This window comes from Typopeltis vanoorti, chromosome 7 (assembly GCF_054136105.1).
Source record: "Typopeltis vanoorti isolate ZY-2024b chromosome 7, IOZ_Tvanoo_1.0, whole genome shotgun sequence".
NCBI classification, from domain to species: Eukaryota; Metazoa; Arthropoda; class Arachnida; order Uropygi; family Thelyphonidae; genus Typopeltis; species Typopeltis vanoorti.
Window position 1 is genome coordinate 34,378,084 of NC_143555.1, and position 26,271 is coordinate 34,404,354.

Here is a 26,271-nt window from a genome sequence, read left to right on the forward strand (position 1 = left end):
AAAACGACATTTTTTTGGGGATGACCTGATAAATTTTCCACTCAGCTCAAATCTTTAATTCAAAATTTAGTTCTAATTAATAATGATATCATGCAAGATTTGATGCCAGCTGTTTATTTATCAATATCTCCCTTTCTGATGCTTTATCTTTACTGAAAGATGTTTTCCTCCTTGATATCATTGACCTTTTTAATTTTGCCATCCATGATGGCTACTTTTCTTGGAAGGATAATATATATAAACAGATAGAGGGTACCGACATGGGCCCTCCACCTCTAGTCAATTTCTTTATAGAACATTTTGAAAAACATGCCCTTGATACTATCATTCTCAGACCTTCTTCTATCTGGATAGGCTATATTGATGATGTGTTCTCTATTTGGCCACATGGCTCAGACACATTAGACTCCTTCCTCTCCACCTCAATTGCCTTCATTCCAGAATCCAGTTCATAGAAAAAGAAAAAGAAAACTAATATCCTAATAATATATTTTAATTCTGCATCTTCCCAATGGCACCTTTCGTTACTCAGTTTATGGGAGGGGGAACAGAAGTAGATACACACATAAACTTTCTCATCCCCCTCATCAGTATGGTGTTATCGAAACCCTTGTCAAGAAAACCTCCAACCTCTGTTCCATCCAGCTTTCCCTTTCAGTTTCAACTAAGCTCTCCTTTATTTTGTCAGACTTTACTGCCCAATGGTTACAGTGCTAAAAAGATTAATAAATTGGTTTTTCTCCCTTTTCCTGACAATCTTCTCTATGAATTAGAGATAAATAAATAAATAATCAGTTAAAGGCCTCGCCTAATTCCCTTATAGGAACTAGGCGAGGCCTTTTAACCCTATCTAGCTTTTGGAGATGAGCCTCTGTATCTCAGTTGGTATGAAGCCATTTGGTCGGAACCTGGGTTCAGTTCCCATCCATGACATGAGGAACCTCTATCTGGTCTCTTTCAAGGTAGCCGGTCTCATACGAAGGTAGAGTTTTCTCAGACTCTACCTAAGACAAAAAACCTGGAAACTCAGGTTTTTCGTCCCTCGGTACAGGCAAATCTGGCAGTAGAACACACTCAAGTTTACAGACAAGAATATTTGCAGGCATAGGGATAACCACCTTATCCTCTTATTACGGTTAAGAAATCTAAGGGTACCTGAAAGGCTATGGGTGCTTAAGTGGCTTTAACAGGCACTGATGGATGGATGGATGGATAACTTTTGGAGACTGAGTGGGCAGTTCAGTCACCACTGGTAGCCAATCGGAGATAGCTGGCCCATGACTACCACTAATTATAAGCAACAGCCAATGAAGAGATGGACAAACAAGTGCTGCCATCTCATGGTACCTAACCCTAACAGGATATGTTACTGTCTGAAATAATTTGGGTTCTATGGTCGATTTTCTTGAGTTTAATGTGAGGAAATTATGAGGCTATTACTATTCCTTACATCCTAGGTACCTCAGGAAAAAAAAAAACTCTAAAGAGTTCTTAGCCAGAACTCAAAAAAAAAATCTCTGCACTGCTTTCAAACTTCATTTGAAGCTGGCTGCTATTACCTATTCTCTTAAGGATCCCCCCCCCCTCCTTTTTCCACCAGATGTTTAGAAAGTTCCTTATTCTTGCATATTGTCTTATTATGATCAAATTGGGCGCTCTACTAACATACACCTCAAAAAACACACAAAATACATCTTCTGACACAGCTGTGGTCAGTCTGGTCTTGTTGCCCATTAACTTTGGATACCTTGAACACAATGCAATGAAAAAAAAAAAAACTGTGCTTCACCACAGCAAATATAAACTTGTAAGACTTTTTTTTAGAATCAGCAGCAGATTTGATGAACCAGCCTAATCTTAATGAATGTGGTAAACTTCCCAAGATTTGAGAAACTAATTCTTAGACCTGCTGCCTGACAGCTAAGATTATCCAACAGTACAGCACCCATAGATGGTGGGTGCTATACTGTTGGAGAACTTAAAAAACCACTTATTGTTTTGAGTGTGTTTGTGTGTGCTTTTTCAGTTTTGAGATTATATTTTATGGTTTTGAGATTGTATCTCTGATGATATCTGTGTAACAGAGACGAAATATAGGATTCAATAAAGTTGCATTTTATTGTTCCTCTCTGTGCTTATTCATTCTATTAAGCCTAATGAATTTAAACCAGCACATAAACCTAAATACTCAACTAGCATATGACCTTTTTCATTATGGTCCATTACCACCAGCCTATATGGTGTGTAATGTGTGGAACATTATCATATAACATTATTGATGCATTATCTATGAGTAAAATGTATTGGCACGTGGTGTGCACTAACTTTTTTTCATTCAGGATAGTCATGATCAATACAGGGATGCACTACTGAATGAGATATTAAGCTCATGGGCAATATCATTCAGTTTAATATATTTGTTATTACAGATCGTTGTTTATAATAGATACGTTTAGGTTTCTGCACCATTACTTCTTGAACATCTGTCCTGCCATTAGGAAAGGAATTATACCAGATCCAGATTTATGTTTTTATTATTATTACACAAGCATCTCCATGGAGCCCAAAGATTTATTTTGGAGGCCCAGCACCTAACCATTATTCACTAACTACTTATCAGATTTCTCCTTGAACTCATTTAATGACAGAGCAGCTGTGAGTGAGTCTGGTAACTCGTTCCACTCATTCACCCAACTCCAAGCAAAAAATCTAATTCTCACATCCTTGATCACCATGACAGCAATAATGGAGGAAAATTGCATGATATATACTTTGGAATACTAGTAAGATTTACAAAATAGGTTAACAAAATTTACAAAAAGATTAACAGAGGTTCAGAAGCACAGGTTAAAATATGAAATGATTTAACAGATCCCTTTCCAGTAACTCAAGGATTAAAACAGGGTGATAGTTTGGCTTCAATACTTTTTAACTTAGCTTTGAATGCATTATTGTATATTATACAACCAACTCTGCTATATACTGCTCTTAGATATTTTAGATGCTTCTCAGCATGCAGAGGTGGCAGAGCTTTTCATTTACCAAAACTTCAGCTTTTCTTCTCATAAAAACAGGCAAACTGGCAAGAAATGCATCTGACAGACATAATACACTCTGGTCTTATAGCTTTATATCCATCTCTATGATTCCTTTGAAAGGTCATCATTATCATTGTGTAGCCATTTCCTTTATCCAACTCAGCTGTACTTTTTTAGGGAAAGGGAGTAAATTACTAGTCAACATCACCTCTTCACAATGCCATGATGTCCCCAATAGAGTATCATCTTCCTATCCATCCATTTCTGAATTCTTCTTATGGCCACCTTGTCCAATATCTTAATTACTACTTCCGAGACACTGATCTGTTTATTATTTGCTATTCCTGTCTTAGAGAGCCTCCTTTATGCAATGAAACAGTATTTTGTCTTATCTTTAAAGATTAGACTGATTATCCTTCATGGGGAAAGGATTTACTAAACTAGTAAATCCTTTCCCCATGAAGGATAATCAGTCTAATCTTTAAAGATAAGACAAAATACTGTGTAAGTTAGGATAATTATCAGTTTTACAAGGTACGCTTTGTGCCTTGTAAAACTTTCTCAAAATTTCTCAAAGATTGCCTTTCTCAAAAAAAAAAAAAAAAAAAAAAAGCCTGACACAAAACTTATTAATGTGTTTGCCCGATTTAGTGAGATTGTTAGGTCACCTGGTGCTCATGTAATTTATATCTATGCAAGTTTTTCCTTGTTACAGAACCAACTTTGAGTGGCTAAAAATGAATTGGCATCTAATATATAGTTTATTCCAGATCTTGAAAGAAGGATTTCAGCTACTCTGGATGACGAATTACTAGATATTATTCTGTGTGTGTGTGGTGTGTCTCTCAAAAAATCATTAACCCACTCTTATGAAATGCATTCACACAAACCCATGCAAAAATATGATTATATTATTATTATTATTATTATTATTCAGGCCTCCATGGAGTCAAAAGACTCATCGTGGGAGGTCCTTTCTAAGAAACACAAGTCTATCAAGACTCATCGAGGGAGGTCCCTCCTAGGAAACACAAAGTTTATCATACTATTCCTTAAATGCATTGACCGTTCTCCCTCTCACCACTCTATCAGGCAATGCATTCCATGGTTCAACCACCCTCCATGCAAAGAAACCACTCCTCACCCTCTTTCTCACAGTTTTCTTTCGTAACTTCCAGGGATAGCCCCTTGTCATGACTCCTTCCTGCTGTTCAACCAAACAAAAGAACTTCCTGGTGTCAACCCTGTAACCACCTCTCAACAATTTAAAAGTCTCAATCATATCACCTCTCTTTCTTCTATCCACCAAACTCTGCAGTCCACACTCCCTCAGCCGATCCTCATAACTAACATTGTACAGTCCTGACACCATCTTTGTTATCTGCCTTTGTACCCTTTCCACAGTTAATTTATCCCCTTCAAATCCTGGGGACCAGATCTGAGAACAATAGTCTAAGTGTGGTCTGATCAGAGTCTTATATAATGGAATGATAACCATTTTATCTCTGCAGGTCAGTGGCCTTCTCATTATTGCAGCAATCCTCTCTGTTACCTTCACTACCTTTACAATATGTCCCCTAAATTTCAGGTTTCTATCAATCGTCAACCCCAGATCTCTTGTCTCCCCTACTTCCTCCACTTAACCCCCCCCCCCCCCCATAGAGTATGCAGCATCCCATTCATGTGTCCCAAACCTCAAGACCTTACATTTTGCTGCATTAAATTGACACCCACCATTCATTTTCCCATCTGTCTAGCTTATTCAAATCCTCTTGCAGGGCTACCACATCTACACTATTACTAATAACCCTTCCCAGCTTCGCATCATCCACAAACAACTGAATATTCCCTTGCATTCCACAGACAATGTCATTGATATAAAAGTTAAACAGTATAGGTCCCAGTACTGAGCCCTGTGGAACCCCACTTGTAACCTTCTGCCTCTTTGATATTGCTCCACCATACACAACTCTCTGATACCTATCGGACAGCCAATCCTGAATCCAGTTGACCAATCTGACATCCAAACCCATGTGCTGCAACTTGAATATCAGCTTATCATGTGGCACCCTGTCAGATGCCTTTGCTAAGTCTAGGAAAATGGCAGTATATGCCTTTCCCTCATCTAATGCTCTTGTAACTTTATCATAAAAGGCTAGCATATTGCTAAAACAAGAGCGCCCCTTAACAAATCCATGTTGACGCTCACAGGTAACATTACTCTCATCTGCCCAATGCTGTATACGGTCCCCCCACTACTTTCTCCAAGATCTTACTAACTACTAATGACACACAAACTGGCCTATAATTAGACACTTCCAGTCTGCTACCACCCTTATGCAATGGCACTATCTTACCTTCCTTCCATTCCATGGGCACTTTTCCTGCAGCCAGACTTTCATTGAAAAGCAAGGTCAAAGGCACTGTCAGTTCCTTAGCACATTCTCTCAAAACTCATTGTGAAATACCATCCAGTCCCACCGCTTGACTAATTTCCAGAGTACTCAGTATGTGGAATACACACACACTCCTCCTGCACCTCTAAACCTCGAACCTGCCCTATCCCTCTAGTATTCAAATTGACTCCTCCAGGATGAAGTTCAATGAACACTCCTTTATTGGAGTGTTCAATGAACACTCCAATAAAGTGTTCATTGAACAATTCCACTATGTCCTCTGCATCAGTCACTCTATTCCCATTTTTATCCCGCAATGTCATTCTTACACAGTTATTTCTCCTCCTACTGGCCACATAACTAAAAAATTCCCGATGCAAAATTCTATAAATTAAGTGGATATTAAATCCAATATCATTTCAAAGCCAAATACAGAAACTATAAAAGTTTCATGCTAAAATTGACCAGAGAGCTTGCAGGAATACACTTGCCACCATACTATGAAATGCCCTAGCTGAACCTAGTAAGAAAGCATGGACGCAATGAGTCCTTAGTACTGAGAGTTTTTGCTCTCTTAGGTTTCTACCTGATCTCTGACATAAACCAGTGAGTTTGAAACAGCTGTCAGTGAAACCTTATCAAAATGGACCAATAGAAGGCAATATACGGGCACTTTTAACGTCCATTCTTTTGTATTAGGTTTGGCTAGGTAATATGACAGCGAGTGTATTCCTGCAAGCTCTCTGGTTAGTTTTCGCATGAAACCTTTATAGTTTCTGTATTTGGCTTTGAAATGATGTTGGATTTAATATCCACTTAATTTGTATAAGTTGATAAATGTCTGCTATCCAACTGTTGATCTATTGCACTTTTTTTTTTTTTGATTTTTGATCTATTGATTGTTTTTTTTTTTTTTTTCAAACTGCAGGTCCTGATTCATTAGTATGTCACAAAATAAGTTTAGCAGCTCACAATGAGCATTTTTTTATTAATAAAATAGAATTAAAATATCACGCTCCTTCTCATATATTTCATAGCATTAACATGTTCATAATGGGTAATGTCACATCATGCATTTTTCTTTTCAGGTGGTTAAAACCTTAACCTGGTATTATATCCCTTCTATGTTGAGGATAGTTGTTTCTCATTATGCAGAATAATTTTTTCCCATTTATCTCCAATTTCCACTAATTTTCACTACATATATAGTACAAGACTCTAATTGCCTCCAGATTGTATTTAGCAATACAGTACATCTACTTGTTTTTCTTGCATTTGCAGCATGTTATCTGTTGAGGATATTTATTATTATTATACAGGGGCATTTTCATTCCTGTGTTCAGAAATAATAGGTGTAGCGAGGAGTTAATTTTAGGAAGTTATGACTTAATACTGAATCTTTATGTTTGTTTACAATTCTCTTGAACAAGCAGAAAAATTTGCTTATTTCTGTGAATAAAAACAAATCCTCCTGTTTTATGGCAAACATGCTCGTTGCATTAGATAAAATAATTCCTAATTTTAATTTTTTGTTGTTTATTTTGAGGTAGGTTTATATATATGTGTGTTATTAAAAAACAACACGTAAGTCCACAGTAATAACTTTAATTTATAAATAAGGTAGATATTTCATACTAAAACTAATAGTACATCTTCAGTGTTACAAACAGATAGGAATAGAATACAAGTAACGAATATTTGGTGGATCACCTATTAAAAAACAATGTTATCACGAGTGGTAATGAAAGAAATTAATAAATATTTAAGATAATTAGTTTTTTAATGATTACATAAAATAAAAGTCTCCCAGATCTTCAAGAGAGAGAGAGAGGCAGTCATTTCAATTTAAATTCGGTCGGTGTAAAAATGCTTCACAACTTTCTTTAAAGAGGTGTTCATATTTGAACCTGCATCTATGAAATAGAATAGCTTTATCCTACTGGATATTATGGGTAGTGGTAATACTGTGTTTTGCTAGACCAGACTTCTGAGGTTTGTTGTAATCAATATAATATTGATGTTCTTTAATTCTTTTTTTCCACAGAACAGCCAGTTTGTCCAAAATAAGAAATATCGCATTCACAAGGAATTTTGTAAACGCCAGCCAAAGACAGAGATGACAGTTTATCTTTTGTAGAAGGCAATAAGGAAGAAATTTTGTTGATAGGAATATAAATGGGAATCAATTGGTACTTTTTTAAAATTCTACCTATAGGTTCTGAGATTCCTGAAATTTAGGGGATTGGAACTCTGCGAACTGTTAAAGAAACCTTAGGTATTGGAACATAAGATTCAATTATCTGTTGGATTTGATTAGGGTAGTAATTATTAGATACCATTAACTTTTTAATGATGGAAAGTTCTTGTTGTAAGATTTCTGGAGAAGAGCAAACTTTATGTGCCCTATTTCCATCATTAAAAAGTTAATGGTATCTAATAATTACCACCCTAATCAAATCCAACAGATAATTGAATCTTATGTTCCAATACCTAAGGTTTCTTCAACAGTTCGCAGCATTCCAATCTCCTACATTCCAGGAATCTCAGAACCTATAGGTAGAATTTTAAGCAAGTACCTGTTGATTCCCACTTATATTCCTATCAACAAAATTTCTTCCTTATTGCCTTCTACAAAAGATAAACTGTCATCTCTGTCTTTGGCAATCGTTTACACATATTCTTTGTGAATGCGATGTTTCTTATTTTGGACAAACCGGCCATTCTGTGGAAAAAAGAATTAAAGAACATCGATATTATATTGATTATTACCACAGTATTACTACTACCCATAATATCCAGTGGGATAAAGCTATTCTACTTCATAGATGCAGGTTCAAATATGAACACCTCTTTAAAGAAAGTTGTGAAGCTTTTTTACGCCGACCGAATTTAAATCGAAATGATTGCCTCTCTCTCTCTCTCTCTCTCTCTCTCGACGATCTGGGAGACTTTTATTCTATGTAATCATTAAAAAACTAATTATCTTAAATTATTTATTAATTTCTTTCATTTCCTAGCTCGCAACAACATTGTTTTTTAATAGGTGATCCACCGAATATTCGTTACTTGTATTCTATTCCTATCTGTTTGTAACACTGAAGATGTAATATTATTTTTAGTACAAAATATCTACCTTATTTATTAATTAAAGTTATTACTGTGGACTTACATGTTTTTTTTTAATAATTATACTATGCCACAGGTCCCTCTAAAAATAATATATATGTGTTGTACTTAAATGTTAATAAAATCATGTTTGATATTACCTTTGTTACTTTTTGCTTTTTTATTATTATATGTAGTAAGGTTATGTATTGTTTTGTGTTAAACTGAAACTTTTGTTTGAGTTTACATACATTCCAGGCAGGAGCTAGAGGTGCCGACCCCCCCCCACATTCTTTGAAAATCTGCATATAATTTTTTACTCCCAAAAACTTAACTACTAATAGGATATTGACCAGAAGCCTTACTAATAACATAAATAGTTGATTTATATATATATATATATATATATATATATACACACCATATTTTTAAGTGAAGTAAGCTAGAGAAAAGAAAATGTTATTAATCAAAATCATAAGGAAGTGAAAATGCATTCAGAGTACTAAATGTATTGTATTTATCAGTACTGTAAGTTTACATCGCCTGTTTATGAGATAAATCGTATATCTCTCAGTACATACATCAGTATTGTCTTATATCAGGGGTGTTCAACCCGTCGATTACGGAGCGATTTTTGGTCGATCTCTTGTGTATTCCTCCTTACTTACAAATTTAATTAAAACTGAAAACATAATATTTTATTTATCATTATTTTGTATTATTTTTAATTTGCTTTAAGTGTATTGCAATTGTTTATTTATTTTTCGTTACAATTGTCAAATCAGTAATTTTCTTAGAAGTCTGGGTAAATGAATTAATTTGGATCAGTGGAAGTCAAACAACAAGCCAAATGAATACGATTATATGCAAAGTGTAAAAACTCAATTGTAGCTTAAATATTAAATATTCCAAAGCACATTACATTGATTTTTTACTTTGGTTAAGTTCCATGTGAATATTGTAAAAAAATAAACTTTGTTTGTCTTGGTTTAGTTTGTATTAGATGTTTTTGTAAATAACTCTTTGGAAGCTAACTGTATATACTGCTTTAATAAGAATATGTTAGAGTGTTAAAAACAAAGGCAATGTTTTTGTTGCCGAAGCTGTACATGGTAGCATTAGAAAGATTGTTAATGAAACTTGTATGTATGAGAAAGGCATGCAGGTTTTAAGTGTAAATATCCCTGAAGTCAGTCAGAAAGAGTTCAAACAACTTTCCGATTGCCGGCAACTTTCAATCAAAAGAAAGTGGAGGAGAACAAAAGGCGTGCCGAACTTGAAACTTAAGATGAAAGATTCATACTGATTCTTTGGGGGTTGCCAAACTTCATGTGAGATCTCAGAGGAGGCCTGATAAAAAGGGACTGAAGCAAGCAGAAGGGGTCCCGGTTCCAGAATTGCTCTCAGAGAGAACTCTGCCCAGTCCAGAGTCGGTGTCAGAGAGACTGCCCGGATTTACGTTGCTTGAGAGAGGAGTTCCCTGCTTCCAGAAAGGAGCTTCTCGGTTCGAGACATCGCTAGAGAGAGAGAGAGAGAGAGAGAGAGAGAGAGAGACTACTTCTAGGCTACAGACGAGGTTTCAAATTGCCGAAAGGAAGAGTTCCAATTGCCGGAGAAAAGTTTCCAGGCCAAGTTAATGTCAGACATTCACCAGTGTATTGCATTTTCATTACAATTTGATGAATCAAACAACTTCACTGATATTGCTCAGTTAATGGTATTTATTCGCATGGTATTTCAAGATTATTCAAGTAAAGAAAAACTTTTGAAAATTATACCATTATTGGGAAGGACTAGGGGAGAAGACATTTTTACGGCATTTGATGAATTTGCAAAACAACCCAAACTTCTGTTTTTTAAACTTGTGTCCATTACTACTGATGGTGCTCCTGGAATAATAGGTAATAAATCAGGCTTCATTTCATTATGTAAAAACGATGACAAATATCCAGATTTTTTAACATACCACTGTATTATTCACCAACAAGTATTGTGTAGTAAAAGATTAAACACAAAAGATGTTTTGGATATTACATTTAAAATTGTAAATTATGTTCAGGGAAAAGCCCTGCAACGGCGGTTATTTAAATTTCAGGCAGATGATGATAGGGAACTTGTGTTGTACAATAATGTTCGCTGGCTCAGCAGAAGTCAATTTTTAGAAAGATTTCTTGTATTAATTAACGATATAAAAAATTTTCTTGATGCAAAAGGAAGTATTTATCGACAATTGAGTGATAAAAGATGGTTGTTACATTTATCATTTTTAGTAGATTTCTGTACGAAATTAAGCAATTTAAATTTAGAGTTACAAGGTAGAGATAAAAATTTAATTGACATGTTAAGTTCAATAAAAACATTCCAACAATACTTACTTTTATTTAGAAAAATATAAACGACCGTGAATTTAGCATATTTATTAAAATTTTTAGAACAAAATCAAGAAATGCTTCGCTGTGATTTAAAAGAATTTATTCGTGAAATAGAATTAGTTGAGGTAGAAATAAATTCAAGATTTAACGATTTTAATAAAACTGAAATGATTGTATCTTTTATCAATAATCCATTTTAAGAAAACTTGAACATCACAGAAATTTCAAATAAAATTAGTAGGTTGTTTGATATAAACCAAGCTGAAGTAGAACTTGAGGTAATAAACATTCAGAATAGTTTACATTTAAAATCAATAAACAATGAAGTCATTTGGAAGTATGCACATGAAAAATTCCCAATATTAATTGATGTTGCACGAAAAATTCTGTCGTGTTTCGGATCGACATACTTGTCAGAATCCACTTTTTCAAATATGACCGTCATAAAAATCAGTTAAGAAACCAAATTACAAATGATCATTTTGGATGATTGTCTGCGATTGGCCACTTCTTCATATCAACTTGACTATGAAAATATTGCGAGGTCCAAACAATGCCAAATTTCACATTAACTTTTTTTTTTTTTTTTTTTTAATCAACCAGCATTTCCTGTAACTTGTGAGTTTGTAATCAATCTGCTGATTTTTTTAACTTTGGTTTTCCAAAATAGAGAAATAAATATTTTATTCCAATATATATATATATATATATATATATCGACTGCAAAAACAGAGGGTGAAAGAGATGATAATAGTGGCAGGAACGAATGATTTGAAAGAGGACAAAATGGAAATGATAGAGGATGTGAGGGAGTTGTTTGAGGTAGCAAAAGAGAAGAGTGAGAGAGTTAGGATGGTGAGTATCTTACCGCGGTATGACAGCGAAGTGTTTAGAAGGAGGGCCATAATTGCCAATGACTTTATGCGTGGGTTATGCATGGAGAGTGGTGTGGAATTTGTGGATGTGTGGAATGAGTTCGATGGGCGAAAGGACTTATATAAGATGGATGGGTTACATTTGAATGGAGTTGGTGTACGGAGACTTGAAAGAGTGTTGATGAATGATGTGGAAGTGGATGTACAGACTCAGGGAAACTAGATTTATTAAGAGGGGGGGAGTAGATATGCAGACTTTAGGGGGGGAAGTTAAGTGTATGAATGAGTATATTATGCCCGGGCGAGTACGACGGACAACAAATCAGAATGGGATAATTAGTATAAGGAATCAAAGTAGGGATGGGACAAATGGGCTTCTGCGATTCATGTACACTAATGCCAGGAGTATTAGGAACAAGAAGGAAGAGTTTTTGGCCATGGTTGGCACTTCCAGGCCACAGGTTGTCGGTATTAGTGAAACATGGCTGACAGAAGATGATAAAGCTAGTGGGATTGAATGCGATGGGTATAGCGTGTTCAGGAGTGACAGGGTGAATAAAAAGGGGGGAGGAGTGTTATTGATGATAGCTGATGAGCTTCAGCCAAGGAGTATAGAAGTTGAACTGCAGGATGGGGAAAAAAGCACATTTGAGGCTGTTTGGTGTGAGATACAATCTAGCAGAACAAAATATACAATTGGGTGCTGCTATAGACCGGGTGATGGAGTGGATGGTGGGAATAGTATGCATAAGCAAATAGAAGAAATGAATGGAAGGAGGGTAATTATTATGGGTGATTTCAATTATGGTAATATTGACTGGAAAGAGGAGAGGGCACATGGGAGGAAGGAATTGGATTTTATGCAGTTATTAAGGGACAACTATCTACGGCAACATGTATTGGAAAATACCAGGGGGCAGAGAGTGCTGGACCTAGTAATTGCAACTGAGAATGTGGCTGTAACGAACATGACCTTGTTGCCACCAATTGGTGAGAGTGACCATAAGGTCATGACTTGGGAGGTGGCTAAAGGAGTCGAATTTACAATTAAGACAGGGTATATGTGGAATTACCGGGCTGGTAAGTATGACAAGCTTAGGTGTGTGCTTGGCTCAATGCCATGGCATGTAAAACTGCAAGGGCTGGATGTTGATGGTGCATGGGAGGTGGTCAAGAACTGTTTGCAGGAGGCAATGGTTGACTGTATACCAAGAGTCCGAATAATAAATCAGGTAGGGGTTAAATGGATGAATAACACTATTAAGCTTGAGCTGCAAAAAAAGAAACAATTGTGGAGGGAATTTAAGGAGAAGGGTGACCATCAGGTGCATGAACAGTATAAAGCTCAGGCCAGGATGGTAACAAGGGTGGTAAGAAAAGCAAAAGCAGATTACGAAAGGAAATTGGCCATGCAGGCTAAAGAGAATCCCAAACAGTTTTTTCAATATGTTGCAAGTAAAAGGAAAAATGCTCATGGTAGAATGATCTTAAAAAATGCTGAGGGTAGGGAGGTAACTGAATCAGTCGATGTTGTGGAATTACTGAGCGAACACTTTGCAAGAGTATATCATCCAGGTGGTGGCTTTGCGGAAATGGAGGAACCAACAGCTTATACTGGAATTGTGATGAATGAGGTAGAGGTAACTAGTCTATTACAGAACCTCAATGTCAATACATCTGTGGGATTGGATGGTATACCAGCTCGTGTCGTACGTGAAGCAGCCAAAGAATTGTCAGTGCCCTTGACCATTATGTTTAATTTGAGCCTCAGGACTGGGTCAGTCCCAAGGGGGTGGAAAGAGGGGAAAATAGTTCCACTGCACAAAGGTGGTTCCAAGGCTGCTGTTGAAAATTACTGGCCAATCAGCATAACAGGAATCATTATCAAGGTCTTAGAGAAAATAGTCAAGAGGAAAATACAAGATTGGATAGAAGAAAATGGGATACTGTATCGGGGACAGCATGGTTTTGTGAAGGGTAGGTCATGCCTCAGTAACTTGCTCACGTATTATAACACAGTGACGGCTGAACTGGATAAGGGTAATGGGTTTACAGTGATTCTGCTGGACCTTGCTAAGGCCTTTGACAGGATACCACATGGAATTCTAATCAGTAAATTGCAGCATATGGGAATGGACATAGGGTTGGTGAGATGGATAGGAGGGTGGTTGACGGAGAGATATCAGAGAGTGGTTTACTCAGGAGTAGAGTCCACAAGACGGCCTGTGACTAGTGGTGTACCACAAGGATCTGTTCTTGGACCACTGCTGTTTAATTTGTTCATAAATGATATAGGAAAGGATCTGAGAGGAACAGTTCATTTGTTTGCGGATGATGCGAAGTTGGGTAGGGCAATAGTGAATGCAGACGACGTCAAAATTTTGCAGGATGATTTGGATAGATTGGAGGTCTGGGCTAGGGAGAATGGATGTCAATTTAATGTGGCAAAATGTAAGGTTATGCATTTTGGGGTGAAAAGATGGGAGGCAGTTTACTGCATTGGTGGAACCGTGCTCCAGGAAATTGATGAGGCACGAGATTTAGGAGTGTTGGTGGATAAGGAATTGAAATTTAGGGGACACATTGCAAAAGTGGCCAAATCAGCTCATCAAATCACTTGGTTGCTGAAGAATACGTTGACAAGCAGAGACAAGCAGGTTATTGTTCCTCTGTATCGAGTCTTGATAAGACCTCATCTCGACTACTGTGCTCAGATTTGGTCACCTAGGTTTCTTCTTGATGGGGAGGAGGTGGAGAGGATCCAGAGGCGAGTGACCAAGATGATAGCAGGTCTGTGGAATGAACCGTATGAGAACAGGTTGAGGATTTGTGGGTTGCAAAAATTGGTTGATAGGCGGAGGAGGGGAGATATGATTGAGACATTCAAATTACTGAAGGGTTTCTATAAAATTAATTCAGAAGATATTTTTGAGAACAGGGCTGGTTGTGGGAGGACTAGGGGACATCCATGGAAACTGGGCAAAAGTGTGGTTAGTAAAGGTGTTAGAGCTGGGTTCTTTACTTTTAGAGTAGTGAATGAGTGGAATGCGCTCCCTGAGTCTGTGGTGGATGCTGTGACAGTGAATGAGTTTAAGGCGAGGTATGATAGATACTGTATGAATGTCGAATAGTTGTGATGAAAATGATTTGGGGCCTCCCTCGATGAGTCTAATGACTCCCTGGAGTTGCCCGTAATAATAATAATAATAATAATATATATTTTTTTTTTGTTGTATTAAAATAATAAAGTGATAAATAAATTTTTAAATACACAAATAAAGTTTTTAGTTGTGTATTTTTTTTAGTTGTTTATTTGTACGTAATCAGATATCAGGTGGGGGGGAACATGATCTATATAAGAGAGTAGATCGCCGAATAACTTTTTATAGAAAAGTAGTTCGCGTTGTAAAAAAGGTCGAATACCACTGTCTTATATGATGCAAAACACTGTAGATGTTATACATGTTACTAACACTAGACATCAAAAATGAAAAGAAAATGTGAAAAAGAAATTTATATTTATTTACAGGTATAATGATTCATGCATTGTTAACGAAGCAGCAGCAGCAATACGATTGCTTTATGATAGCTTAGTGTAATTGATACGATTACTTTGCCTAGCACGTACACTAATGAATGAAGCATTTAAATTTTTTTCTTTATACTAATTAATTAATTTAACTAATTAATAACAGTTAATTTTATGCAGTTGTGACTTAATACTGAATCTTTATGTTTGTTTACATTTCTCTTAACTGCAAATATGGCCTTGTATGGTCCTTAAGTGTTTGTGTGCATAAGTTTTGATAAATTTATTAACTTTTTAAAATAGATTTGTGTATATTTTATGGTAGTAAATGATAAAATAGAGTAAGTAGTATTTACATGTATTTTATGTACTCATGACATACCTAATGTTTTCTTAATTTTTTCGACATTTATTAGCTATGTGGTTCATCTGAGTTTTTTCAAATTATTGCAAATCTCAAAAAATTTTTCCAGTATATTTATTCATAAAAAACCATGTTTAAGTGGATCCATGCAGTTCAAACCTGCATTCTTCAGGGGTCAACTGTATATGTTACCCCCCTCCCCGAGGGGAATGAATGGACTTAAGTGGTAGTGCAATACCAGACAACTTGAGGCAAAGGTATGTCAAGCTCCAAACCCTTTGCTCTCTTCCAAAAATCATTTTAATATTGGGGACCAATATTCGATTTTAAGCTTATAAGAAAGGATTTTCTTATTATCTTAAAATTACAAACTGAGAGAGCTAATCCTAGTAGTATGTTTACTTGAACAAAATGGGAGAGGGAAGTTAGTAAATAACTTTTTATTTATTTATTTATATTTATTTTTTTGCCAGACTTGTAGGAAAAAGACTAAGATTTAGGTTGATTAATGCAGTACAAATTGTCTTAGAAGACTGTAATATAGATCTTTTGGTATTGAAGTCCTGACATATAACAGATTAATTTGGAGGAAAATTGTCAACTGAAGCTGGTAATGATATAAACATTTCATGTAGTACTCACCCCCTCTTACCAGGGTACATATCAGGAATTTGATGAGTGATGGATGAACTGTGGGAAGATGAAGACTAGACAAAAGGGCAGAAGCACTTGGAAGTTTTCCACATTCCTTAGAAGCCATGTGGGATTTCTTAACTGTTTTGAGCTCTTAATCAGGCATATAGTTTTTTCTTTCTGTTAAACGTATAACAATAATTATTTAGATATTTGCAATTCAATGCATACCATTTTTTTAATGTGGTTCCCACCCAGGAAAGATTTTTTTAAATCCCTAGTACTGATATAAACAACACCAAAAAAAATTTATTATTTTAAACAACACAGTATAAACGACACCAAAAATTTTTAAATTTTTTTATTGAACTAACTAATATTTTGCTGGCTTTCTACCCATCACCCCTCTCATTAATTAATTTATTTTTTTATCTATTGATGTTGTTTATACTGTGAAACACTAATATATATAATCAACAGCACCTAAGCCTTTTGATTTATAAACCTACAGTACATTAAGTGCTGTAGGTGAGCAAAGAATTCATTTTCTATTTATTAATTTTATATATTATTATTATTATTATTATTGGAATTGTCTGCAAATACTGATCTAGAGACCAAACATGGAACTTTTTCAAGCCACTTCAGGCTTTCAATAATCAAGGCAGTAGTCTCACACCAAACAATGAAATACATCTCTCACCTAAAGACAATCACAAACGTCCATGCCCAAAGTGGGATTCAGACCAGCAGCTTGTTGGTTTGAGGGCAGATTCACTAACTACTCTGCCAACCAGGCTTACAGATTTCTTTTTGACATTCTAAAATGATGATGTTTCTTATTTTGCAGAATATGTATTATGTATAATGGCAATGTTTTTCTATTATTTTTAACTTTTCTTCTATTTTTTATTTTCATTTAAAATTATTTTAACCTATTACGATTTATATTATTCTAATATAGGAACTATTGAACTGGGGGAAGATAATATTACTTTTCAGCTTCACTTGAAAGTTGCTTCCTACATAGATCAGGATTACAATTTTTCATGTGAGTTTATTTTTTTTATAGTTGTTCTCATTCTTTAAAACAAAAATAATATATATATATATAATATAATATATATAATATTATGCTGCCCTATCTTTTTAATATTTATAGTGAATATATTATGAGAATGGCTAACTTAGACAAAGATCCAGCTCGAGTTAAGATTGTTTGCAAAGAAATAATACATAATTTAAGATCTGACCTCGCTTCGGCTACCGGAACATTGATATATGCTTCCACTCTATGCAGAAGGCTTCATAAAGGTGGTTTGTATGCTGTGTGACCAGTAGTCTGTGTGCCCTGTCCTCACAAGAGGGAACATTTGAAATGGGCAAGGTTCCATGCCCATTTCAAATGGATTCAAGAACAAAGGGGATTGGTATTGTTTACAGAGAAATCCTGATTTGCTCTACAAAGTTATACTAGTCAAGCTCTGATCTGGAGAGAACCAGGGACACATTACCTTCATTCTAATATTTGTGAAAGGGGCATTTATGGTGCAGGTGTTGTAATGGTTTTGAGGAGGCATCTCATTGGATAAATGCACTGACCTGTATATGCTTCTCAGTGGAACCATGAAAACTTATAGAGACGAGGTCTTATACCCTCCTATGTTCATCTGTGTGTGTGGGTGCAATAGGGGAGACATTTATCCTACAAATCAGTAATGCTCATCCTCATTGAGTGAAGCTCATGGATCAATATCCTCAAGAAGAGACTATCATGTGTATGGACTGGCCATCCAAGTCTCCTGACCTTAATCCTATTATGTCTGGGATACTCTAGGTAGATGTGTTGCTGATATCACCTCCCCCTTCCCAAAACTGTGAAAGTCTTAGGAGAGCTTTGAAGGAACAGTGGCTATTATCAACTGAGCCTCTGGGTAGCATTGTAAACAGTATGAAATATCATTGTGAGTGCTGTATTGCTGTGAAGGGTGGCAGCATTTCTTATTTGAGGCACTTTGACAATCTTTGGCTTACACAACAGTCTGAAACAAATATAGAAAAGTTATCAATGAATCCAAAACAGACTTCATAAGAATCTAATGCAATAAACTTGCATCCCGCTCAACTCGCAGTCAAGTTCGCTAGTTCTTCACCGAGACTGTTGTAACCATTGTTCTTCCCTGTTCCCACCTCTCTTGTATCCTGATGGTACCATGGTAACCTCACCCAAGGAAAGACAGACCTCTTGGTATCCAGTTTTTTCTCCAAGTCTTGCCTTGCTTGAATGACCAATGCAAATCACCTCTCACACTGCCACAAACAGCCCACTGCATGCCTCAACTGAACTTTTGCCAGACAGATATCAGGAAATCCCTGATTAATCTCAATACTAATAATACTAATAGGCTTCTAGCTCAGATGGCATTCCTCCAGTTGTGCTCAAAATTTGTGCTCTATAATTAACACTCATTTATTGCTTATCTGCCCAACAGCATGGAAGCAAGCCTATATCCAGCCTGTACTCAACAAGGGAGACTAAAGTCAGCCATCTAACTATCGTCCAATTGCTCTCACTTCAGTACTTTCAAATGTGATGGTGGTAATTATCAACAAGAAGCTTCTTCACTACCTGACAGCTCATCAGTTAATTCGCGATCACCTGTACAGATTCTGCCATTCTCATTCTACAGAAGATCTCCTAGCTAATCTCACCCGCCTTTGGACAAAAGCCATGGAATGATTTGAAGAATCCCTTGTTATTGCTTTCAATATTTCAAAGGCATTCAGTCCTATCTGTCATCAAGGCCTCCTAAACATCCTACTATTTTATGCCTTCCGCCTGCTCTCTGTGATTGGATTGTTAATATACTCACTGGTTGTTCATTTCGTGTCATGGTGGAATGCTTCCTCTAATTTTTCCATCACTGCTCGAGTCCCAGGGATCTTTACTCTCATGCATGCTCTTTCTCCTTTATATCGGTGACCTCTCTCTCTCTCTCTCTCTCTCTCTCACAAATCCAATTCACAGCTTTGCCAAGAAACCCTGTAGTAATCAATCAGTGACTTAAATAGTAATCTCTTCAACATCTTCAAATAGGGTGAAGATAACTAGGTAAAGTTCAATGCCATAAAATCTCAGGACTGTCTTAATAACCACAAGAAAGCTCCTACCTTACTCCCTCTTGCTTTTGATAATGTTCCAATTTCTGTTCTCTTCTTGGGTTGGCTGTCACATCCAGTTTATCATGCACAAACATATTATATATATATATATACACCTATGGTGACCATATGTCCTTTATTTAAGAGGACAATCCTTTATTCGCTGCTCTGTCCTTTTTTTTTTTTTTTTTTTTTTTTTCTGAAATGGCCATTTTGTCCATTATTTTGTGAATTGAAATAGTAAATTAGATCTAATGTCCATACTGAACGAGTGGACAAAAACCAATTAAAACTCAAAACTTTGAAAGCACACATTTATAAGAAATGCAACTTTGACATGAACTGTATGCAGTTTTTTGAATTTTTATAAAACCTAATTTATTAAAAAAAGTTCATTCTTGTGAAAAGTATCAAAATTAAATTTTTAAGTAATAATATGATTGTTTAAAATGATATGTATATGCTTATATTTTATAATAAATGCTATCAAGCTTTTTAGTTTTAGCAAAACAAATAAAAGCAACCTGTTTTTTTTTTTTTTTTTTTTTTTTATGAAACAATTTCTGATTTGTAATTTATTTTCTCCAAAATAATATGGTCACTGTATATATATATACCCTCCTCAGCTTCTAAAGAGCTTGGTGTTTTTTTCCATTCAAAACATTACTTTTTTTTCTCTTGACTCCTAACACTTTATATGTTTCTGATCCAGTCAATTTTGGAATATTGTTCCCGAATTTGGGATGATATACCAAAGACCTCTCTAAGAATTCTTAATGATATTCAGAAAAGGACATTCCGCTTAATAGATAACCTTTGAAAGTTTATTTTTCACTTGGTTAGACTATAATTAATTTAGTTTAATCCTTTATCCAAGTGTGAGCAAACAAAGCTTGCGCCTGAAAGTATCTTCAGGACTGGGGTAGGGTGGTACAACACCTGGCAACTTGTTGCAAAGGTGGAGCAAGCTAACATCAATCCTATCGCAGTGTCGCCCATAATGCAAAACACATCTCCTTGCGGATATGTATAATGTTATGCATTAAGGGAAGGGCACTACCTAGACTAGTTTCGACCTTTATTGAGGTCTCTTCAGTGGGAGCCAGGCCCAAGTGGAGATACCAGGCAGTAGCATTAGCAAGGTCATCTCTACCTGTAGGAGTTGCCAAACGGTATGCCACCTTTTTATTAAATTACTCTGGATTTAGAGAAAGATTTTGAAAGTTTATTTTTCACTTGGTTAGAGTATAATAAATTTAGTTTAATCCTTTATCCAAGTATGAACAAACAAAGTTTGTGCCTGAAAGTATCTTCAGGACTGGAGTAAGGTGGTACAACACCTCCTGTCTTTTCTATCAAAGAAATAAAATCTAAAAATTTTTCTTCAATAATAACAGTTTTGTTGGTAATATTCACATAACGTATTATCTGGCAAATTTGTTCTTTATGTGCAACATCTGGTGTACTGTCTACTATTATACTGTAACACTTCACAGTTTTAACATCCCTTATGATATTTCTTAATTCGGTGGCTAGTAAAATTAAAATTTCATTTTGAATTTTAGGACTTAAATATGATACTTGTTTTTTGGTTCTTTCACTTAGAGAAAGTTTTAAAGTAGAATCGTAATTACTGATAAGTTGTATTAGATTAAGAAAAATTCCTTTTTTTCGAATTTTCAATGCTGTTATCATCATTCTCACTACTTCCTCTTAAAGGCAAATTGTTAGTTGCGCAAAACATCAAACATTTTAAAATAATTCTAAGAATATATCGCCATTTTTCTATTTCTTCAGATAATTGTTTTTTCTAAATTGTTGTCAAGGCTGCTGGATTTACTTTTCAAAATTTTTTTCGAAAATTTTCCAGGTCATATAACTTAATGTGATCTGTTGATGATTTATGATTTGGAATTCATGGATTTAATTGTTTCCATTTTGAAAATCCTAATTCTGGTTTACTAAATAAAGATGATGAATTTTTAGAAAATAGTAAACATGGAAAACAATATAAACTATTTTTAGCTTTGCAGTAAAATAGCCACTCTCTATATTGTTTCTCACCATTTGGTAATTTTCTGTACATCCATTTATTATGAAATGAACGACCATCTTCTGAAGGTGGATAAATGTTACAATTTTTATATGAAGTACAAGTAGCTTTCTAAAATTAGCAGAATTTACATTCCGATGCATAGGATCATTGAAATCCAAATTGTCTTCGACAAATTCATACATGTTAGAACATTGGTTTTGTGTTACCATAATTTGAATCTTTTTTTTTTTGCTTGAAAGACAAGCAGATGTACTTTTGACTGTACTAACACTAATATCATCTTCTTCTGGAATATCTTGCAATTTTTCTGTTTCTTCTTTGAACAAAATGCTAACAGATGCATCTTCCTTTGTCTTAACTTCAGCGCATTCATCGCCTGGACTGGCTTGCGAAGTTTCTGCTTCTTCATTTGATTTTTTTTAAAACCATTGATTAAGTGCATTTGGTTATCTCCTTAGCTCTAATTGTTTCCTGTCTCGTTCTTTCTTGAAATCCCAACCAGACTTTTTTTTTTTCCCTATGGAACATTTCAGCTGAAAGATAGTTAAAATTAGAACGTACGTAATGCCATAAAATTTATCAAAAAAATAAAAATTTAATTTATTGTAATTTTAAAATGATATACATAGTTATTGAAATTATTAAGCGCTTATAATGGTTATTAGAATTTAAACTCTAAAAATTATTTTGAATTTACAAAAGTTGAATTTTTTAAAACAAATTTTTGCTGTGCATTAACACCTTTTATTTTAAATTACCGTGTAAATACCAATTTTATCACATGCATTGATATTTTTGTATTTTAAATTACCGCGTAGTACTACGCGCTAATTTAAAATACAAAAATATTAATGCATGTGATGAATTTTGTGTCTGTTGATATCATGTTGTTACTGTATTTTAATACCAAGTTGGTATAAATTATAGTTTTATGATTTATTAATAATTTATTATTTGATATAATTAACAATTATATAATATAACTAATAAAACTATAATGACATATATTATTATATTAAAAAAATAGCTTACCTGAATTTAAAAATTCACCAACAAAAAAAAGTCACAAACAAAATAGTAATATTATTTTTAAAACATACTCTTCACTATTTTGTGATTGAGTAACAAGCAGTAACAACTGAATTTAAGGGAGGGTTGGGAAGGGTTAATCGCGACATTATATAACAGCAGCCAATTAAAAAACTATTGATAGTTATCGACAATAAACAATATGGTCATTTCCAAAAATTTTTATTTTATATTTAAATAATTAAATGAGGATTTTTCAAAAGAAAACACTCGGTGTTTGTTCCACTAAATTTATTTATTGTCTGGTATATTTTGGCTGTTAGGCCATTATCAAAGACTGTACAAGAATTGTGTATTCGCAATTCACATCTATTTAAACTAATTCTTAGGTAAACACAGATTTTGGGTAACTAGCGGATTAGGAATTACCAGTTACGGTAATAACTGGTAATTCCAGGAAAAGCCCAAGGAATGGATGGAATTATGGCAGAATATCTAAAGACTTTATACAATAAGGCTATAAGATTACTGACTGACATAAAATTTCTGGTAACTGAGTTACCAGCAATTTTAAGAAAGGTGCATGAAAGAGATCTAATTGTTTGTTGAGGACTGTTTTTGACGGAAATTTCCTTGAATTGCATTTTGTATTTCAAAGGCTCCTAAGCAATTCAATTTTATTGGATTATTTTCTACGTGCAGTATTTTTATTTATTTATTTTATTATAATTTTTAATGGAAACAATTTTAATCGATTAAAAAATGTATATTTTTCAACTTAACATAAAAATTACTGTAAAAAAAACTAATGAAGCATTATTTTGAATTTATCACGTGACTAGAAATGCAGTGTAACTATCAGCGTAGTGTGGAGAAGCAGAGTATCGTTACTTCATTACTTGAAATAAAATTCATCACAAGATACGTGGAAAGGTGGGAGGTGTTTTACAAAGATATTTTACGCGCGAATATTACATAATTAATTACTGCCGTATTTTTGTAAATTATCAAAAATATAAAAATATGTCAAAAATATTTTTTTTGTCTCTATCATTTTCAATTTTTTTAAAAATGTTTTTTAATAATATATTTTGCAGTTAAAAATCTCAATTTTTGTGCCTATGTAAAAGTAGTGCCTATGGTCGGCTCACATTGGCCATAGCCTCACTATGCCTCTGCTTTGTAGGATGTTGCTGGCTGTCTTCTTATTTAGCGGCATCCTGAAGTGTGGTGATATACATTTATCTGCAGTTAAAGGAAAGAAGTATGACTGAAAAAAGGGAGGTTAGAAAATGTGGGGGTAGAGAGACGTGGGAGAATTATTGGTGAGGCAAGGGAATATGTGAACTTTTTGAAAAACCCGGGTTTTTATATTATTAAAGGTAATGGGATAAGATCGGGGTGGGAGTAACGGGGTGTAAGCTGTTTCTACATTGCGTCGTCTTCCGAGTTCATGGGGAAAGTGGAGGCTATGTCATGTCGGCATGGTGTTTCTGTCTTTGATATCTTTGTGTGGTTTCCTAGTGGTAGGAGTCATGACTTACTTTTTATGTTATGGAGCTTCCAACTCTTGGAGATCCACCGGCTCTGAGAGTTGGAAGCTCCATAACATAAAAATTAGGTCACCAACAGGAAACAATACAGATACACCGAAGACAGAAACACCAAGCCGGCATGACATACCCTCCACTTCCCCACTAGTCCTAAGACGACACACTGTCAAAAGGTTCCCACCCCTGATCTTATCCCATCATATCCTTTGGTTTCCTCAAAAATTTCTATTTTCACCCCATGCCTTCCAAAGTATTAATCGTAATAATTTTTTGCAGTTCAGCAGGAAATGTGGAATGCAGCATCTTCATTGGCACTTGCAGCTTCACCTGTTATTTTCACATTCTTTAGTCCAGCTCTAGATTTAAAATTTTCAAGCCAGCCTTTGCTAGCTGTGAATTTTGATTGTCTTCTTTATATTTAGTGTCTTTAAGTCTTGAAAACAGGCTTAGAGCTTTGGCTGTGATATTATAGGCAAAAATTGGAATTTTCTTTTGATTGTAGTCTTCCAAATAATCAACAGATCTTCCATTTCAACCATTATAGCACTCCGGTTACGTGTGCATTGCATACTTGCAGATGTAGATGCCACTTTACCTTGCTCGCAGTGCTCATCAGCTTTGGATAAAATAGTCTGTATTGTAGACTCATTAAAACCAAATTTGCATCTGATCTTACTTTTACTACGTTTAAATCTTTTAATTATATCAAGTTTTGTATATAAGGTAATTACCTTCCTCTTCTTTTTTTCACATAATGACCCGGTTGTGGGATTGCTCTTATTCTTCGACATGATCAAGTTGCTGTAAAATTTACGAAGAATGTAATTTGTAAATACCTACAACAGAACAACTGGAGCTTGTAATGCACCCACTCTTAATGCTAGCAGCGAAGTAACTGGCTGGCACTGAGCCTCGTGGTGTGATTTTCTAGGGATTTTCCCAGCCTCGTGGCATGATTTTCATGATTTTCACTCGTTGTTGTTTCAACTGCCTTTGAGAATGTCTTTTTAAGAAAGGCTTTGAAAGTTGCAGTGACTCCCATGTCCATAGGTTGTAACAATGATATTGTATTTGGTGGGAAAAATAAAACTTTCACACAGATCATTAAGAGAATTTGGATGACCACGAGGCTAGCAGCCTTGTGGCATGAGCATGATTTTGCATGGTAAATTTAAAGGCACGTTAATCAAAACTCTCGCCGCATATATCAAGGGATTGCTGCAATTAATTTCGCCATGATAATCAAATCCGTGTTGAGCAAGGGATACCTGCATATGGCGTTGATTGGGTTAAATGTTAATAAGGCTGTGGGAATGGGCGACATAACACCACATATTTTTAAGGAGTGTGCCAGTCATTGGTAGTCTGGAACTGTCCATTCTTTTGATATGTTCAATGTACTTCTTTTGGTATTTATTCATATATTTTGTCCAATACTGAGGCTATTTTTAATTTATGTATTTCTGTGATCCTTTTTGTTTTTTTGTCCTAGAGAGAGAGAGAGAGAGTATAAGTGGTTATTTAGTGAAAGTCTTGTAGTTTGTAAGGTTCCCAAGGAGTGTACAGAAGGCAAAATAGCACCACTCCACAAGTATAGTTTCAGGATAGAAGTTTCCAATTATAGACCAATCTGTATAACCTCAGTTGTATTCAAGGTGTTAGGGAGGGTTGAGAATAGAATGAAAGATTTGATTGATGAACATAGTATTCTTTTTGATGGCTAGCATGGATAAAATGATGGTTATTAGCTGGTTTATATTTTGCTGAATTTCAAATCAGCATCTTCAGAGCACAAAGCAGCATACTATGATTTATACATGACAATGAGTAAGTGAAACATTCAAATTGTAACCAACAAAAAAGTCTAAAGTCCTAATTTTGGAAACTTTGTAAAGAGTAGGTCATGTTTTAGCAATTTACTTTTACATTTTATTTTATTTATATTTTATGATAAGATAATGAGTGTGTTAGATAAAGGAGAATCATACACAGTGATATTCTTGGACTCAGCAAAAGCATTTGATAGATTATTACATGATAAGTTGGTGTACAAGCAGAGGATAAGAATAAATAATATATTGCTTAGATGAATTGTGATTGATTCTCTGAATGCCAGTGATACCAGCACTTTGTGAATGATGGAGCAGTGTATCAAAAAA

General features: G+C 35.0%; 1 protein-coding gene across 2 annotated transcripts in view; it reads left to right on the forward strand.

Moving 5' to 3' along the window:
- The window catches only part of LOC150104576 (F-box only protein 7-like), a 429,110-nt gene that overhangs the window by 69,424 nt on the left and 333,415 nt on the right, over positions 1–26,271 (forward strand). For both annotated transcript variants that reach the window (XM_090395788.1, XM_090395787.1), the window contains exon 5: positions 17,277–17,363. In XM_090395788.1, coding sequence (XP_090251914.1) covers positions 17,277–17,363 — 87 coding nt within the window. The remainder of the gene's footprint in view (positions 1–17,276; positions 17,364–26,271) is intronic.